The sequence below is a fragment of the Argentina anserina genome, chromosome 5 (genome assembly GCF_933775445.1).
Source record: "Argentina anserina chromosome 5, drPotAnse1.1, whole genome shotgun sequence".
NCBI classification, from domain to species: domain Eukaryota; kingdom Viridiplantae; phylum Streptophyta; class Magnoliopsida; order Rosales; family Rosaceae; genus Argentina; species Argentina anserina.
Window position 1 is genome coordinate 5,909,442 of NC_065876.1, and position 19,180 is coordinate 5,928,621.

General features: G+C 36.9%; 2 protein-coding genes and 1 pseudogene across 2 annotated transcripts; 2 read left to right on the forward strand and 1 right to left on the reverse strand.

Annotated features, from left to right (window-relative positions):
- Window positions 1–4,290: 4,290 nt before the first annotated feature.
- Window positions 4,291–8,194, forward strand: LOC126795377 (arginine-specific demethylase JMJ20). The gene is given in 11 exon segments (XM_050522223.1): window positions 4,291–4,324; window positions 4,550–4,755; window positions 5,029–5,199; window positions 5,411–5,571; window positions 6,019–6,085; window positions 6,088–6,140; window positions 6,277–6,346; window positions 6,436–6,516; window positions 6,722–6,778; window positions 6,860–6,971; window positions 7,377–8,194. Coding segments are annotated over 11 exon segments (1,446 nt in total). The 3' UTR covers window positions 7,811–8,194.
- A 1,086-nt stretch (window positions 8,195–9,280) lies between these two features.
- LOC126793467 (uncharacterized) lies at window positions 9,281–12,449 on the reverse strand. The gene is made up of 7 exons (XM_050520001.1): window positions 11,902–12,449; window positions 11,720–11,806; window positions 11,374–11,589; window positions 11,121–11,285; window positions 10,986–11,039; window positions 10,710–10,856; window positions 9,281–9,874 (listed from the first exon to the last, which is right to left on the reverse strand). Exons 1-7 carry the CDS (start codon window positions 12,322–12,324, stop codon window positions 9,497–9,499), a joined length of 1,470 nt encoding a protein of 489 aa, XP_050375958.1. The 5' UTR covers window positions 12,325–12,449; the 3' UTR covers window positions 9,281–9,496.
- A 4,005-nt stretch (window positions 12,450–16,454) lies between these two features.
- LOC126794810 (plant UBX domain-containing protein 10-like) lies at window positions 16,455–18,785 on the forward strand (annotated as a pseudogene).
- The last annotated feature ends 395 nt before the right edge of the window (window positions 18,786–19,180 follow it).

Below are 19,180 nucleotides of genomic sequence, written 5' to 3' on the forward strand. Positions count from 1 at the left end.
AATGATATAATTTCTCTTGTCCATACTTTTTTTTTGGACTACCTCATTTATTCACTACAATGAGGGGTAATGAGCTGATAAAAGAAATAGCTCTTTTCTCATGTTGGTGCAGGGTAGAAGAAGAGGCATGGCTAAGTTCCATAAGTTGCTCAGAGAAATACAAGCTCTTTATATACATCACCGAAGTTATAATTTGGGCGAAATTTGTCTTCATTATCGGCGTTCCAAGGGAGGTAAGATGATCTCAGTATGAGTAATTTCTTTGGTTCTCTGAATGGGTAGGCTTTATTGGATGGAGAATGGGCTATCTATAAATGCTTGGAAAAGGGTAAACAAAGTTTGATGTTTAGGATTAATGGACTTTATTTAAGAACTAGTGTAAAGTGGGTTTTGTTGTAGGATTATATGTGAATCCATAAAGTTTGATTCAATTATGCCCTAAACCCTAATTGAAGCATGAAGCTTTCGTTGATCGATGGGCAAGCATCTTCAATTGTTCGTCTACATCTTCACTTACCGCATTGATCACCACACCTAAATGTATTGATGAAATTGCAGAATGAGGAGCAATTGGTACACAAGATCAGACTATGTTATGTTTCAAGTTGAATCCGACCTTTGTTGCTTGAGATTCATTACATCACCTTAGCAGAATAGCAGCGGCTGTAAGTACCCATACGCTTCAATCTTTAGTTTGTAAGTATCATACTTGTCTTCATCAATCAATTGCATTAGATATATATCCGAATTGAGTGAGGTGATATGTGACTAGTTGCTTGACTTCATGCTACTCATGATTTGACACATAAATGAATGTTTTATGACGCATGTGCTTTCTGCTTGGTGTTTGGCATATGCATTTGCTTATGAGTATAGTCTTGTACTTGACTATTTACTATATTGGCAATTTAATTCAAGAACAAAGATCATGACAATATTGGAACTTTGATGGGTAGGTAGTTAATCACAACGCATAGGTCTAGAGTTATATTTGTGAAAAGTTGTAAAAATTGGATATGAGATAGAGCTCAAGCTTTTGGTTCTAATATGGAGAAAAAGCTAGGATTAATAAGCAGGAGGCTGATGATGAATGTGTGTGTTTACTGTCACAGTTTACATGGTAAAAGGTTCAAGTAAAGGTTTAGATGTCAAATATGGGTTTAGCCGAATAGGTTTGGTTAGGTTTGCTTTAAATTTCTTCAAACTAGATTGTGAACAATAAATTGGCATGGAGGAATGTGTATGGAAAACAGTGTTTGGATGATAAATGTGTGTATTCTCAACCTCAGTGAGCATATTAACTGTAGTTTTGGCTTGGCTATCATAATGTTTCTCTAATGGTTTCCTCTGAACTGTGATTGGTGCTTGGAATCAACTTGATTAAGGTAGTTAGCTCTAGGAAAGAGCTGAATGGTTTGACTGAAATTTTATGTTTTTAGGTTTGCTTGACGAGATTGGTTACAATAACTTAAATAAAAGTCTATTGCACCTCATAATGTGACTGATGACTGAAAGCTACCAGTTTGATTTGGTAGATAATACTGTGAAAAGTTGGGTTATAATACTATGGTGTTGAAATGTGTGATTTTGGCTAAAATTTTGGTTTTGCTTCTAGATAGATAATATAGTTTGGTGATAGGATACATTAGGTTAGTTGAACAATTTGCTCTTTTACTACTGCAATGTTGACTTTTTGGAATCAGGCCTATAACTATAGTGTAGAAAAGTATTTTGCATGTTGTGTAAATATGTGCTTGACCTTCATCTAGTAGTGTGTCTTCATCTAGCAGTGCATATGTGTTTAAATTCAAACTGTGCATGTCACTAGCTAGCAAAATGAAAGCCTGAAATGCTTGATTGCTTACCTTGAGCAAGGCTGAAGGTGTATCATGATTAGACTTCTTGTATTGAGTTGCCTTTTTGTTGTAGCAAAAATAATCTTCTTCTTATGTATTAGAGATCTAGAGAGCACTGTAATACTGAATTAGGGATTCGCTAGCAGTCGAATTCGTTACTAGCGAAAGCATCAAATAGATTTGTGAAGTTATTGAAGGGAGAGAACATAGGTGAGCTACTTTTGCATATTGAGTTTCTGTCATATTGGTGATTCTTTTGGCTTAAATCTAATGACAGAGAGGTTCATTTTGCTTTATCTAAAGATAAATAATTGGCTACCATGAACAAAAATATGGTTGGCCTGATTGGATTTGCAATATGCATCTATTTGGGTAGTAGAAGTTGGAGATAAAGAAAAGTCTGTTAATATTTTGGTAGAGTGCTACTGGAACCATAGGGTTTAAAATGAATTGTCTGGTAAAGTGAATGAAGAAATCCAATGCATAGTAGTAGGGATCTGGTTGTAAGATAAACTTGAAGGTTTGAAGCATTGATATATCTTGACATAAGAAGATTTGGCCTTGGCAGGTGAGACTAAGCATATTAAAGGCTTCGATTGTCATGGGTTTTAGCATGGTGAAATTCAACTGGAGATTTTCAAGAACATAAACAATACAGTAGTGATTGATGAAGCATAATTTAGGGATTTAAACCCAGTCCCCAGTAGAGTCGCCAAATGTAAGAGGGTGTTTTGTACATAGGCTTTTAGAATTGCTTGATTGCCTCTTGTACCCCCTTTTGAGTTCAAGAACTGGGTTCAAAGCTTCAGAAGAGCTTTGTAGTATTTTCCCCAAATTTCCCCGCGGTGATGTAGGGTTGCTGCTGTGACAAGATATATATTGGCATGATGTTTTGATGAACATAATCTGTAAAAAGGTTTGCAAGGAGACATGTGGCATAAGAGCTAGAAGCACATGAGTTGCAGAGATGAGATGCATGTTGCAGTGAGAGGTTTGGCATGGAATCTGGTGCATGGAGGATAGACATAAGGAAGTGAGGTGAAAGGTTAAGCTTAATTAAGGCTGTATAGAACTTGAAAATGGTTATGAGTTGGAATGCTTTGCTTTGCTTGGGGTTATTGCTTGGAGGAGTTATGTGTTTTGCTGCTGGGAAGCTGTGTGTTTTGGTTGCTGCTTGAAAGTTGTGTTATTGTTGGGAAGAAGCCTCGATTTATAGGTTAGAAGAGGTGAGGCTAAGATACATGCTTATGAGATAAATCTTCCGGATAATAGAGAAAACTCCAATGGTATATGATAATACACAGAACACCATAATACCCTCACGACTTAGAGGTGAAGTGCGTTGTGTTATCCGTGAAGTATGATGTAGCAAATTTTTAGGATACTATGTGTAGACGATCTTGGCCTCTGTAATTGATGAAGAAATATATATAGAAGGATTGTACTTGGGGCAAGAGATGCAGGGTGAAGACGAATGTTGTTACTTTGATGGGCTGGAAACTAGGGTTAAGGTAGATGATTGTATATAGTTTTAATAGGTATGAGTTCTCATCTCTGTATGCCCATGTCAAAATGTAAATTATTGAGCTATGATTTCAGTCCCAAGTCCAAAACCGTCAATAATCGAAAATTTGAACTAGAGTATCATGTACTCTCGTTACCTTCCACGCCACTTGTAAACCCCAAGAGCATGATTGTGGCTTGGGTCCACGTGTGTGACATGCCGGTGATATTTTGGTTTCCCGGATGTAATTTATGCATGTGTACATTCTTGTTATGTCTAGAGTATATGTACGACGTATTTGTGCTTTTTTGGGTATCAACACTATTATAATCAAAACTGTTTTTGTCGACCAAAACGCATGGGAAAATACATGAACACTCTTACACTATATATTATTATATAATTAAATTATATAATTTATGGACGAGAAGGTAAAAGTTAATATCATAAAAGAAAAAAAAATTATTTCAAATAACTCTCCTATCTAAGATCATGGATTATGTAGTTATCCTCTTTACATCTATATTATTATAACCAAAACTTCATTTGTCAACCAAAACGTATGTGAAAATATACAAACACTCTTATACCATATATTATTGATTAAATTGTATAATTCAGGAACGAAAAGGTAAAGATCAATACTAGAAAAGAAAAGAAAAATTTATTTCAAATAACTCCTCTTGCATTACTTCCAAGATCATGAATGAATTAGGTAGTTATCCTCAGGGTACATTTGAATTCTAAAAATAAAAGAATTTTCCACTCTTGTCCTGCCACATTGGCTTTAAGTCCAATTTTTTCCTGCCATGCTGGCCGTGAAGGTTCTGTTTGCCTTGTACTTTTTCTTCTGGGCTGTTCGGAATCCAATCAAGCCCACCAACCCCTTTCTTCTATAGGGGTAAAATTGTCTTGTCCTCGACATATGCAATGGCCTCCGACGCTTATCCAAGAATTGCTGCAAGTATCCAACGTGTATTCTACAGTGTGATATCTTTTCGCTCGGGAACGCGCCGAAAGTGGTTGCATTCACGACAACTACTATCGGATTCGCTCATGAAAATGTTCAAAAAGACAGTTATATCCCTTTGTATAGATGGATGAATTTCTAGACTTGAGACGCGCTCGACCCGGCCCACTTTGGTAACTCCCTTTCTTCGCCTACAGACTTTCACTTGTGGAGTGCAAGGATTAAGAATAGGGGGTGAAATAGAGAGGGTGAATGGGAAAGAGATGAGTTACAGTGGGTTTGTGGAGAGGTACATGGAGAAGAACCAGCCTGTGGTGATCACAGGTCTCATGGATGATTGGAGGGCTTGCAGAGATTGGGTCACACTTGATGGCAAGCCTGATCTTCAGTTCTTCGCTGCCCATTTTGGAAAATCCAAAGTCCAGGTACTTCAATAGTTGAATTTATTGTATTGAGCTGATTGGAAGTTTGATTGTTCAGCAATTACGTAAAGCTTTAAACTTTATGGTGTTAAAGTATTGGGTTTCTAATTGTCAATGTAGTCTTTTACTTACTGAGTTCTGCTCATTGCTTTTTGAAATGAGAAGTATACTGAGTCTTACGTAAGTGATTAATGAATGGATAAAGGTTCGGCCTTTGCTAGTGTGGAATTTAGTCTGCATTTTTCTTATGATGATGTGCTGATATGCTGGTTATAGGTTACGGATTACGGTACGAGAGAGTTTACGGATCAGCAGAGGTTAGAGATGACTGTTGGAGAATTCGTTGAGCAATGACATGGGGATTCCGAGCAGGAGAATGGTACTGCTCCGAGTCAGGCAGCTGGGAGCAAGATGTTGCTGTATTTGAAAGACTGGCATTTTGTAAAGGTACAAGTTAGAATTCAGTTTTTGTTAATGGGGTTTCGGTAGTTCAGGAGTTAGTTGTGTCATATGTAGTTAGGGAATGAATTACTTGCTTCATTTTTTCTACTGCTAGCGTCAAGTGTTACTCTTTGAGGGTCTGTCACTTGCCCACAGTCGAGTTGATCTAGCTCAAATGCTTCACTTATTTTATTTTCCTTCCGAACCTGATCTCCAGGAGTACCCAGAATATACAGCAAACACAACTCCGATGTTCTTTTGTGATGATTGGCTCAGTGCATATCTTGATAATTATCGTATGCGTAACGACACCAACATGTACTCAGAAATTAACGACATAAGCTGCTCTGACTACCGATTTGTTTACATGGGAGCAAAAGTTTTCTGAGCACATTCATCACAGTTTTTTGCTCCTCTTTATGGTCATAGATATTGTCTAATTCACAGTTTAATCCACATGGAACCACCTAATATGGTAAATAACAGCTTATGAGTGTGTCTTTAAAATGACATTTTCGAATCTTTATTTTGTCCATTAAAAACAACTTCACCCCATTAAGCATTTCTGTTTGTGATCATGAAAAGAAAAATAGATTTTGTTCATGTTATCTATTCATCATTTCACAAACAGAGTGTCTCAAAATACAACTGGGAATCTTTATTTTGATATTTTTCTCTGTCTAAACAACAATAGACATGTTTCAGGGAATGAACATTATTTTCATGGATGAGAAGGGGTTGTGTGGCGTCATTATAAAGATGTATTCGTAAGCTGTTATTTACTTATATGTAGCATTCCTGTTGGACCCCTCTTCGTGTTTATCCAGGAACATGGACTCCACTACATGCTGATGTTTTCAGGTCATATAGTTGGTTAGCAAATGTATGTGGAAAAAAAAACAGTGGCTTTTCCTGTCTCCTTCTCAAACTCATCTGGTGTTTGACAGGCAAGATAACAATTTCTAGCACTTATAGTCATCAGTTAGAGCTAAGTGGGGACTTCCGATAGTACATTATATTGCATTGATATAGCAAATGTTTTCTTTTGCTTGTACTTTCTGTCTCTCCCCTCCTCCTGAGCAGGAATATGAAAAACACTGTGTATAATATCTTTGATGATGTCAGTGAAACAAAGTTTCCCGGTTCTGCAAAGGTATAATGTCAATCTATGTATTTAAAATTCCTTATGTAGTTGTTTTTCATGTTTTTCAAATTGTGTTTTTTTCGTTTTCTTTTATGAAGGCTATCTGGTTGGACAGCATTCAAGAACAAAATAACATTATCTTTGTGCCTAGCGGATGGTATCATCAAGTCCATAATTTGGCATCTCTTCTATTTCTTCAATTTTGCTGTAGACTTTCATTTTTCTTCCTATTATTCCGACATTTTAGATGTATAAGAAGCAATGGTACACTGCCCTCTCTCTCACACACATCACACACAAGTTATCCCAACTGCTTAAAAATTAAAGTCATCCATTCTTGATGGATGAAATATCTCATCTTCTTTGCACTTGTAATGCTTTCAGGAAGATGCCATTTCAATAGACCACAACTGGTTCAATGCTAATAATCTTCATTGGGTGGTAAGTGGAATACTATAAGTAGCTTGTGTAAAATTTAGCGTTCCATAATAGTGGCTGTAACGTTGATCTTATTGAATATAGTGGGATTTGCTTTTGAGGGACTACAATGAAGCTAAGGAGTACATAGAAGACATTAAGGATATATGTGATGATTTTGAAGGTCTCTGCAAGCGCAACCTTGCCGTTAACACAGGTACAGCGTAAACTTTGAGGAATGCTTAAATTTTGTACACAAGTGACAGTCTGTCATAATATTCCTGTACATAAGAACACAAATTTTATTAATGAACAGAGCACAAGACCAGTGGAAAACATCTACAAGCCAAACAGGAACAATACAAAAGCTCTAAGTGTAACCAACTACATGCATCAGACTTTGTTGCTTAAGTGGCTACCCAAGGCAGTTGATCAAAATCATAATCACTGTATCAACTTAGCTGGATTCTGCTATTATCGATCATTGCATCATTACACCAGAAAGAAAGAGAGTAGAAACATGAGTTTTCTATTCATTTTGTTTTAGAAAACCCAAAAAGGAAAAAAAGAAAAGAAAAAAATAATCCTTTCTTTTTCAGCTAATTGATTCTTTTTAATGCAGGCATGAACTTCAATGATTTCTTAACATTCCTAGCACGCTTTTCCTTTGCGAACGTGATTCAACTTCAGTATCTCCATAGGAAGAATGAGAATGAAAATCAGAACTTATCCCCAGTAACTCAGCATTTCACTTTGAACCTCTTATCGATTCAGAAAATTGCATCCAGCATACGCTCCTTGCAAGATCTGACAGGAAGTCATTTGGATTTTAGGGAAACATTAAACGATCCTGGATTCATTAACTTTTCTGCAGTTTTGGGGAAGACATATGGGACGCTCCATGTGCAACAAAACAGGAATTTCGATATGAAGAAAGCTTGGACAAAAGATATGAAAGACTTGGGCGTTATAGGAACTTGTAATTATCAGGTCTGTACTCCCAAAGATCTTGTAACGTTTATAGAGTATGCTCTTGCAGAAAGCAATGGTGGTTGAATTGCCAAACATTTCTATCCATTTGATCTGCAATAGTATTAACAGTTCCATGAGAAGAGATATTCCGCTACTAGATGTGCATTGTAATCATATTCTCAAAAATGTTATGGCGGTGTATAGTTGTGATCTTTTGTGGCTTGCATGCCATGATCATAAGTCTGCCTGAAGCACTGCTTCTTTGCTTATAAAGGTTTAATTTTTGGTGTGAGATCCTAAGAACATGAATGGTGGTTACGAAGGCCACAGTATTTGCGTCTGAAGTTATACTGATCCTCTATTTGTCATCATGCTAACTCAATGTAGTTGATCCGCTGTAGGTGAATCACTTCTCGGGTTCCTCTTTGGACGAGAGAACTACTATCCTTCTAAATTTTAAATAAATCCAGCTGTTTATATTTCAATTAGTGATGTCTGATTTCTCTTTTATGATCAATCCGAGTACACGGAATCACAGCTTGCTTTAGTTTGAATTTTCCATTTTACTTTAATTTCGAAATGTGGACCTGAGAAAGTAAAATCTCGTAAGGAAATGCCTCGTCTTTCTTCTGATTTATTTGGTTTCAAGTTCAGCGTCTTTTAGTGCTTTTCTTTGCAAGTCATAATTGACACTTAAAAATGCAGACATGAATGCATGAACTGTTGTGCAATAGGCCCCCAATTCTGCTTTAAGCATAGCTCTAGTTTTAATATAGATTTTGTACTTGTTTCACTCCTTCAGCATATGCAGCTGTTGAGAAACAAAAGATGTTCAGCTCAGAAGCTATTTTCATCCGTCGGTGCCTAACTACAGGTCATGGTTTAAAATGTAATCCAGCTGCTGCTGGTTGGTAAGTGCTCGCCGGCATCTGTTCTAGGCTTCCAGCGACGAGCACACTGCACTGGAAGATTTTCCTTTGCTAGCTTAGGTCGTCCAAGCATTTTCCAAACTGTGATTCCATTGTTGAGATCCTAGAGAACTGAACAACTTGCTCATGATGGTTGACTCTTGTGGTCTTTCCAACAATGGAAAATGACAATGTGTATTGTTATGAGCACAAGCTTGGCTAGGAATGCAGATTTACAACTAATTAATATTGGGGTTGACAACTGTTCGTTATTATCAATACTTTCTTAGTTTCATTAATTAATAATGTGGCAACTGAGATTCTTGTATTTATTTCAACATTTTGAGAACTGAGTTAGAAGGTATGATATGTTATTGAAATGCTAAGGTGGGTTCAGAGTAGTTATCTGTGTTAATTTGTTTAGTTTGCATTCTTGTTGCTACCCACATGCTTGACCTTAAACCACGGGAATCTTCATCAATAGAATACATAATTGAGCAACATGCATTGTGCTTTGTTTCAGAACAAGAGAGTTTTTTAAAATCCAAATTTCTGCACTAGGCCATAACCAAAGAAGCATTAAAATCCACATTATACTCTTTTAATTTTCTGGAAACTTTGAAAGCAGAGAAAACAGACAATGCAATACTATTAACACTCATTTTCTTCCCAAATTTACATGATTTTGAACAAAACAGATGAAACAGACTTGATACTTCCTAATAGCAAAACTGTGAAAAAGTAACAAACCCTCTTATGGCCTAGAAAGGAAAAAATAATAATTAATACCTGAAAATCAAAAAATAAAATAAGTAAAATCAAGATAGCTAGATTGCTTTCTATACTTTGGTGGTGTTTATATTCAAGGACACCTTACATTTCTTCCAGGACCTCCATAGTAAAAGTATGTCCCCCATACATTATTTCTGCCTTGTCTGATATCATAGCAATTGGGGTGATCAGCAGTAAGGTGAAGATTATTAAGAGGAAGAAGATTATTATCCCAATCCACCACTTGCAGATTTCTGAAATAAGATGCTTTTCCAAAACCAGCTCCTGCAAATTGACCACTGCCCATTTGTGTAGATGTGTGATAACCCCTTGATCTACTATTTACAATTTCACCTCCAAATTGAACCATGCTGGCATGACTTCTCAAGTGACTAAACAAGAAGGCTGGCCAGTACCCAACTAGTAGACCATTACCAAATTGCAGCCACCAATGCCCATGCTTTGGATCCTATTAATCAACACATAATAACATGTTAGATTGTTAGAGCTTAAAACAGTCTAATTTTAACATGCACTAACATAACTGGAGCTAACAATTTGGGTATAGTGATCAACATGGTTGCTAGGATACCACAAGTCCTGAATATCTAAAGGACACCCCTACTTATGAGTAGGTAGAAAATCACTATCAAATTATGGATGATGATGATGTCTTTATTTCGTTTGAGAAGAGGATGATGATGATGCCTAGGTGTACACAAATAGGAGAAAATGTGTTGCTATATTTTGTGACTACAAATCTGTACAAATGTACAATGAGAAATAGGACTGATTATAAGTCGGTGAACTCATTTGGGTGAGAATGTGATTCAATGATTTGTGAGTACACAATGATGCGTTTTGCCGTATATGATGGGTTCTATTGTCTTATTATAATCATTCGTGTTTGTGAAAGAACAATTTGGAGATTTTGCAATTGTTTGTTTAGCTGATTATAAACTCCCAAAGCGAGTTGCTGTTACACCAGTGGATAAATTCATAATATAGAAGATTGGTTTATTATAAAGAAAGAGACAAAGTTGATACAAACTGGTTCCTTGGGGAAGTGAAAAAGAATCTTAGGCCTTGGTTTTTCATAATAAAAACAAGGAAGAAAATATAATAAAAATTATGTCAACTAAGATATGTTTGGCTAATTTGATATTACTAATTAATTTGGTTTAAGTGGATGATGATGATGTCCTTGCGGGCATTTATCATAATTTAAATTAGCCTCACATTAGCTAATTTTCCACTGCTCATGCTTTGAATAATATTTGTTTGAATGCTGAACTTAAACTCACCTTCCAAACCATCAAGCCAATATCAAATTGTCTGCCATTGGTGGAAGACCTTGGAGAAATTGCAGCTCCAATAGCAATCTTATTATTGGTTTGAACAAAGCCAGAGCACAGCAAGTTGTAGCATCCGGTAGCTTGATATGCATCAGTCTGCATGTTCATTAAGCACAAATTACTTAACAAAGACCATATTATGTTCATGATTTCCTTTATATATTTTTGTGTTCTATTTACCATTTCTTTGAGAAGAAAAAAAGCTAGGACCTAGATGAAACTTACTGTCCAATATGTAAAGAATCTGGGGTAGTTGTCTCCATATAACTCTGGGCTGACCTGGAAAAACATAAAAATTTGTGTAAGAGACTAAAACCTTTAGGGGTTTTCCCATGGAAGTTGAAAATAAAATGAACACACCTGCCAACCAGCTTCAATGGTGTTCAAGTCATTCCCAAATGAACCAGAGATCACCCATATCTGTGATAAGCTAAACTCATATTGATCTGTCACTCTTGGTGCCCACACATTGATACTGGCCTTTGCTCCATAGTACTGGTCTCCATTTACAAAAACAACTGCATGCTGTAAAATCCAACCAACACAGAACAAAAAATCAGTAGATGAACTACATGGTCCAACATTGACTTCAATGAACTATTCCATCACTAACCTCATGACCAGTGCCAGATGAGTCCCTCCTCACATGTCTTCTTGGTAATTTTCTTCCAAATCTTTGGACTGAACTTGCCCTCAAAATGTCTTTTTCTGTGGTCCTCCTTATGGGAACAGTTCCCTCCGGGCATGACTCACCGGATTCTGTCCATAGCTGATGAGTCTCTTCCACTGTATCTGTGCTGTTATGGGATTTAGGCCTCTCTGGTAGATCCTGTAAAACCATAACACATTTTGTCCTCATAAACCATGTTCAAAGTTGAAACGATAATCAACCACGCATTTGTTCAATAAAAGGGTGGTTCTTCAAAACAAAAATAATTGATTTTTGATCATTATGTTACCAATGGTTTTTGGCCTTTAAGCTCAGGATGGTCAAAAGCTGGTTGGAGATGGGATGGAACACAGTCAATCTTATCACCATCAGGACTCTGCATTTATAAAAGAACAAGAGAATAAGACTCAAATCACTAAATGTTAAGCACAGTGAGAAGACATAAACTTTTAACATAAGCAAGATGCTTGCCTGAATAGTCTTGACTGCAGGCTTGTTAATCTTGCTTAAATAAGAGCTGATCCTCTTCAAGTTCTGCACCTCTTCCCCACCGGGCCGGAATGTCTGATTGGCCGGTGAACGGTGCCCGGATTCCGAGACAATGGGGAGGGATGAGGAAAGTCCAGGAGCAAAAGCTACAAGAAGTAAGAGAACAAGAAGCATGGATGTGAAAGAGAAGGGGTTGGTGTGGCAAGAATGAGTAACAAGCTTTGAGGAATGTTTGAGTGGATTAGTTGGTTGTAATGTTTCAACTGTATGTGCGTGTAAGTATTGCACTTGTCCTGTTGTGTGCTGAATTGCACAAGAAGATGATGAAGATGGTTCTGCTTCAATATTCTTCTCTTTTGTCCACAGAGCAGAACCAACAAGAACAACTGAATAAGCTCCTCTCATATCCTTACAAAACAGAAGGAACCATTCAAATCAAGATAGAAGAGGCCAGAAGGACAATCCAGGTGTTTGTGTTTGTATTTGATATCAGTATCACTAAGCTTACCACAACTGCCACACCATTTCCAACATATAAACAAGTGTCTCTTTGTCTCAACTTACTCTCAAGGTCAGAGAGAGAGAGAGAGAGAGCGGGGGAGAGAGATTCTTGGGTCTTGGTTTTGTGGTTCTGACAACCAAGAAATTTTTTTCAGGCGCGAGTTTAATAAAATAGCCTGGATAGGTGGGGCTGTACTTCCCAAGTTAAACTGTTGAGGAGTTGTGGTCAATATGGTTTTATATTGCTTTCAGACACTAAAACAGAGAGAGAGGACCTGAAGTTTCAGGCTGGTACGAAACAGTGAAATACGAGCATGAAACTACTACATGAAGTCTAAGGTATGTATGTATTTTTCTCTTGTTTGATAGACGAATCTTTTATGAAAGCTCAGCCACGGTAGAGCACTTTCGAATTTTCATTCTGGCTCTGTCTAGTCTCATATCTCTTCTATAGTATATGGCCCTGGAGTTTTTAATGAAATATAAATGTGATATTATAGTGGTCTTACTAGTTTCCACTGATGAAGTGGAACAGTTGGAGGGCACAATCTTCAATTCACAACAAGCTAGGGCCACCTATAATATTGATGATGATGAACACCATATTTAAAATCATGACAATGTGAAAATAAATTATAGTCCCCACTTATATAAGATATTTGCTTACTGTTAATCAAAGGCCATGCTATTGTAACAATCTACATGGTAGTATGTGCACATGTGCCTCTTGTGCGCTCTCAGCAACTGATTTGCTAAATTTGTGCTATTTCCTGTTTGTTAATCAGATGGTCAATGTTATGAAATTGAGCCAAATCAAGATATGTCAATAATTGATCTTCGGATCACCGGCCATACACAGCGTAACACTAGGTTATAATCATCACGTAAGCTGAATAATAAAATACCTATGCCTAGTTGAGATTTTAAGAGCAATTCATCCAACACCTTATCTTATCTTACGATTAAAATAACAAATCGTGGCTTGTTATAATACTGAAACCTCTTCCTAAATACTACTACTAATCTACTATCGAGTATTAGACATCTGTAGTCAGCTGATCATCATTTTACCTATTTTTCAGACTATCACCTATAAATGAATCAAAATTTATTACAGTATTTACTGAGGATAATGGTGTGTTAAGGCACATTGACTAAGTAGGTCCAGGTGTTCTGATGTCAAGTTCAGTGGTAGGTGATCCATAGGTTAAAGCATGTCAAAGCTTCATACGCCGACAATTTGCAAGGCTAAATAACCAATAGAACTTTCCTCAAGTTAATCACACAACTAATAATAGAAAATTACTGTCGTGATTAAAGTGTTACAGCAGTAATACTAAAATGTTGGGAATAATTACGCTAAAGATATCATCGATGTATCCTCAAATAGTTATTTGACTAAACTATATCGAGCGTGCCCAATGTTTTGTAACAAATCTATATCATGAGATGAGATGCTAATGATAAACGAGACATGCAGAAGTAAGGTCTTCGATGCATTATTTCAAACAGACTCGCTTGGTCACTGAAACTAGTTTCAAATATCCTCACCTTGCACCCAAGAAGTAAGATTTCTAAGACTGCCACTGTACTCGATGCTCAAACACTCGCTGTATGCAACTTTTGTGTTACCTATAGAATGAGGCAATAGTGACACTACTCACACTAGCTTGTGGGAGGCACAAAGGTATGGGGCCTTTGGCCTGCTGGTGCCTGGCACTCTTTTCAGTGTTCTGGGCAATGGTGCTTCCCACTTTGTTTCAAATTATACCCCAAACTTTCGAGCTCTATCTTCCCCTTCTTGTTTGCCAATCACTATTCTTTAATTCTCTCTTCTTTTCACACAAGACCAACTCACTCACTCACACTCCCAACAACTTGTACATCAGCCTGTTCAGGAATATTGGTCCACACTCCACACTATCCCCTAAACCACGCTCCATTAAAAGCACCAAACAGCCTCAAGCCCTCAATATGGAGAAGATTATAATCTACTTCTCTTCCAGCGGAATCAATGCCTACTTTTGCAAAGCAGGTCTATATGAATATGATTCCAACCCCACTAATAATCCAGGTCAAAATTCAAAGAAATCATAGCAATTCATATATTCTCACTTGGGGTGGTTATTTTTTACATTTGTGAACTATGGGAGTTAACTAATGAGATCTTATCATCTTTGTATAGATTATATTCTTAAACTTTGTGTTAGTGATGATGTACGTAGTGAGTGATAATGCATAAAGCCAAGGTCATTTCATGATATAAACCTGTATAAAACAAAATTGTCACTTGAGTTGGTGTCAAAGGCTGCCATTTTCATGCTTTTTGAAAGGGAGCCAACTCGTAAAAGCAAAAAAAAAAAAATCAATAAGTTAGATAAGAAAAAAAAATCTTTCTGATACCATTTTACTTGGACTTCTCAAATTCCTCTTATCTTGGTTATGAGTCATGACTGGGAATATATGCTACTCAATGTCCCCATCAGCTTCAGTTTGGTAGAGATAGATATCCTCTTGTAAATTGTGAAATTCTCTTGAAAGAATGAACAAAACAATATAATAACTTCATAATAGTCCAATGATTAGGAGCTTAGGACTGCAAGCACAATAAGAACTCAGAAATTAGAAATTTACCCTATGCATATAAATCCACCCAGTTAGCTCTGGTTTCTGCACTATTCATAAGACAGTCCATTTCTAGGTTAGGACACATAGTGCTAGACTGATAGTGGTACCATCACTACCATACCAGCACTTAGCATGAGCATGACTGCGATGCTTGTTCCACAAGCATGAGTATCTTGTCCTCAAAAGAGTCTTGGCCTGAGGAACATAATGTAGAGCAATGCTATGTACAGAAACAGAGTCCACTGCATATACCTTAGTGCCTATTATGAACGTTGAAGATGGTGATGGGTCATCTGATTTAGATGGGAGTGGAGACCATGTGTAGCTATTATTGTTCTAATGTACTATGAATTATAGAAGTAAAAGAGCAGGAAAATAATATATGTTCTTTCTAAAAGCACCCACTTTAGGACCTTCAAAGGTATATATTCTCACATGGGTAGCCACCATAATCTCAACAAGATGTTATAATTCATCTGGGATTTTCTTCTTTTAAGCTATGTAACTTTGTTTAGTTGTTTACAATTAAAAGTTTGGTTTGTGGTTTGGAGGTCAAAAGATTTATTCACATCATGAATGATAGACACAGAAAGAAAGAAAGGAAAGACTTACTATGAAAATTTTCAGAAACAAAATTGGTCTCTGCTCAATCAACTCAAGTACTGTGATGATACTTGGAGACAAAGCGGTCTTGGGTCTTGACTAATATAGTTCAAGTTGTGCGTTATTGACTATATTAAAGAAGCAATAATGATACTTAAGGAAAAGGGCTAACTTGCAATAAGAGGTTTACCTTGTGCCTTGTTGACTAATTAGAGGCCTGCTCAAAGGTATGAGAAACTGATATATCTGTTAACTTTAGTTTGCACTATTGCTTTACTCCCAAATATGTGAAACGATACTTTAATTTTATGATGAATACCACCATGCATCAACTTTCTGAATTGAACATGGCTTTCATCCTATTGAAAACTGCATTTATGCGTTTACAAAGATCAGTTTCTGAAACAAAAAGAACTAATGAATTTTTGGACCCCTGAATGATCGAACCAAAGGTGAAAGGTGGTATCAGAACTATGTTTTGGATTCTCTTCCACAATTAAGGTGAATTGGTTCACAAGCAAAGCATCCTCTGCTTCTATAAGCTAGAAGAAGAGGCATCTGCACATGTTTTCATAATTAATGCTCCTTTTATCTCTATAATTGAACTTTCATGATCAGCTAAAGAAACAATGGAGTTGGTTTCTGATTGAATATAACTTGACAAACAATATACATGTTATTTAGTCTTGCTAACCTATAGTTTCGAGTAAGTTCACTACCATTGTAGCAAAGAGCAACTGCAATACTATTTTCCAAATTTCTGTTGTCTTGAGGCCTTGAGGGATAGTATTAGGCTATTAGCTATGTCATCAACAATGAGGTTCGACATAATTAAGATCATCTGGAGAGGCCTCTCGTAATGGGATTTATCGCCGGATGGTAAGCCTGCCCAGAAGCCTGATAAGTGGATTTTCAAGAGCAACACGTCATGGTAGAGAGTAGAGACCGCATAGGATTACAAGGAAGGACTCAAACTCTACCATCAAACTTTCAAATGCAAAATCTAGTAAAATCCCTAATTGTTCCTGTGATATTCACCTTTCTACAAAGCTTGGAGCATCACTATGGTACCATGCATCCATTCTTTTATGCTTGTCAGAATGTCAATCTATGGAGGCCTTGAAGATTGCAAAGGACTGAGCACAAGTTCTTGTTCATGTATCTGCACTCACCAGAGCATCCCTTCACACCCTCTTTTTGCAGGGATCGAGACACTATCTTCGGAGCTGGTGGTGCAATTTCTTGATGCTAACTTTGTTTCTTGGGCAGCACTCGCCAATAAAGAGGAAGGTCTACAAATGGCTGCCACAGTTAATCCTTCTTGCTTTCTGTTCTACGCTATCATAGCTCCAGCTCCTAGTGATAGCATAGCAGTCTTGCAGCAGGTACTGTTTTAATCTGAAAGATTTTTGTGTGAGTACTAACAGCTAGGTCCAAAAACTTTGATTCACCAATGGTGCAACTGTATTTCATTTGATCATATATATGCTCACCATTGACCTCATTTATTTCTGAAAGTGAATTGAGTGATGCATATGCTACAAATTTGGAGTTTAGGGTATTCTATTATTTTTCACGCAGTTATCATCATTGTTATTTTCTTTCATCTTGGTTTTATATAGTTCTTCACATGTTGCAGTACCGTCTCCTTTTAAGTTTTAACACCGAGACATGGCATGAGCACTATCGTTTGCTAATAGTAACAACTTGGCAACTAGCAGCTTTAACAAATAACAACACACTATGACATAGAGCCTTGATGAACTCTCTTGTCCAGATGGAAGGGTCGATTTCGCCACATGAGCTTATATGGATTCTGCAGAGGACTATGGAGGAACAAGGCTTGGCTTTCTGCAGTCAAAGAGCTAAGCAGGTAGAACAGAATCAAAAGATAATTGCAGACCGTCGTCTTAGAGATGAACAAGATGCAGCATATCTGGCAGCTCTACAAATAGACAAGATCTGTAGTATGTAACCTGTATGGATCTAGATATTGTTCTCTTTTGCTATCCTCTATATATAAAGTTTATGGCAAAATTTTTTGCCCATTTATAGGAAAAGAAGAAGGCGAAGTCAGCTTTAGCAGACAGAATTCTGAAGGCAGTACAAGTCCCTAATAAAGCAAATTTCGAGAAGCTTGAGAATCATTCTAACAAAAAGAATACTGTAAAAATGAAAGAGGCTTCTACAGTTCTACACTTCTACTACAAAAGAAACTCAATACAAGGAGGTTGCCACTTGCCACTAAGGGGAAAGATCCTCAGCCTGCACAGGTATACTTCTGGAACCAAAATATCATACTGCGAGCTGTTGCTATTTCAACTAATTATAATTTGAACTTGGTTTGTTAATGTGTTGTTTTTAGATACTGTTAAGGTTTCCGAATGGCAAAAGAAGAGAGAGGATAGACTGCATTGAGTTGTCCATGTTGAACTAGGATTACTACTTTGCATAATTCATGTAATTGCATCATGTCCAATTATTTTCAAACATTCAGGACCGGTAAAATACTATGCTAGTAGATATTTCCATCCTTTATCCTAACGCTTCCATAATTTGCAAACCGTAACAGTTACTATACATGTTACTATACCGCCGGCATATATCATGAGCAGAGGGGGAGTGCATTATGGGCTTGAGCTCTTTGGTATTGAAGGGTTTGCACCTTGGCCTGAGCTCTCGGTATTTGCACCTTGGCTTGAACCTGAACCCTCGGATACTGATACTGAATGGTTTGCACCTTGGCCTCCGGGTATTAATTTATAAAGGGTGGTACGCTAAGACACAAGGCATTGAATATCGGCACAGTGGGCATAAGTGACTCGTCTCCAGCCAAGTAACAACGCAGTCATCATGAAAAATGTGCGAGCAAGGGAGTCGAATGATCATATCATGGTGATCAAGGCCCTTCAAGCAAATAACACATGAAGGCATCTGCATAATAGTAGCTTCATCCAAACTATCAAGTCTCACCTTCTCCAAGTCCTAATGCCTGGTTTAGTTGCAGGAAAATATCCATCGCTGTCCACATAGGTCGTCTCCCAAATAAAAACTACAATAGGCAGATTCAAATGTCTTTCTTTAAATTGGTAATGAAAATAGTTGAAAGTGCAGATGCAACAGCAGGGTTCTAATGACATTTTCTTAAAAATGGGTACTTAATGTAAGAAACTAGTTCAGAAGCATATTAGTTATAAGGGAAAATACCCAAAATGATACATGAAGTAGTGTGAAAGGTATTTTTTTGTACCTACGAATTTTTGTTACCCAATATGGTACATCCTTTAGTTTCTCCGTTAAATTGATGATGTGACATGTATTTAGAAAGACAAAATGGTCTATACACAATTTTTTTTTATTTCCTATCTCTTTTCCTTCAAAATTCTCACAAATTCACCAAACTGACTGAAAATTTATTGGATTTGATAAATCATACCTATATTATTTGCAAATTTATTTACAATATTTCTTATGAAATTTGTAATTTTAAGAGGAAAATTAACTCTTGTATCACAAAACATAACACAAG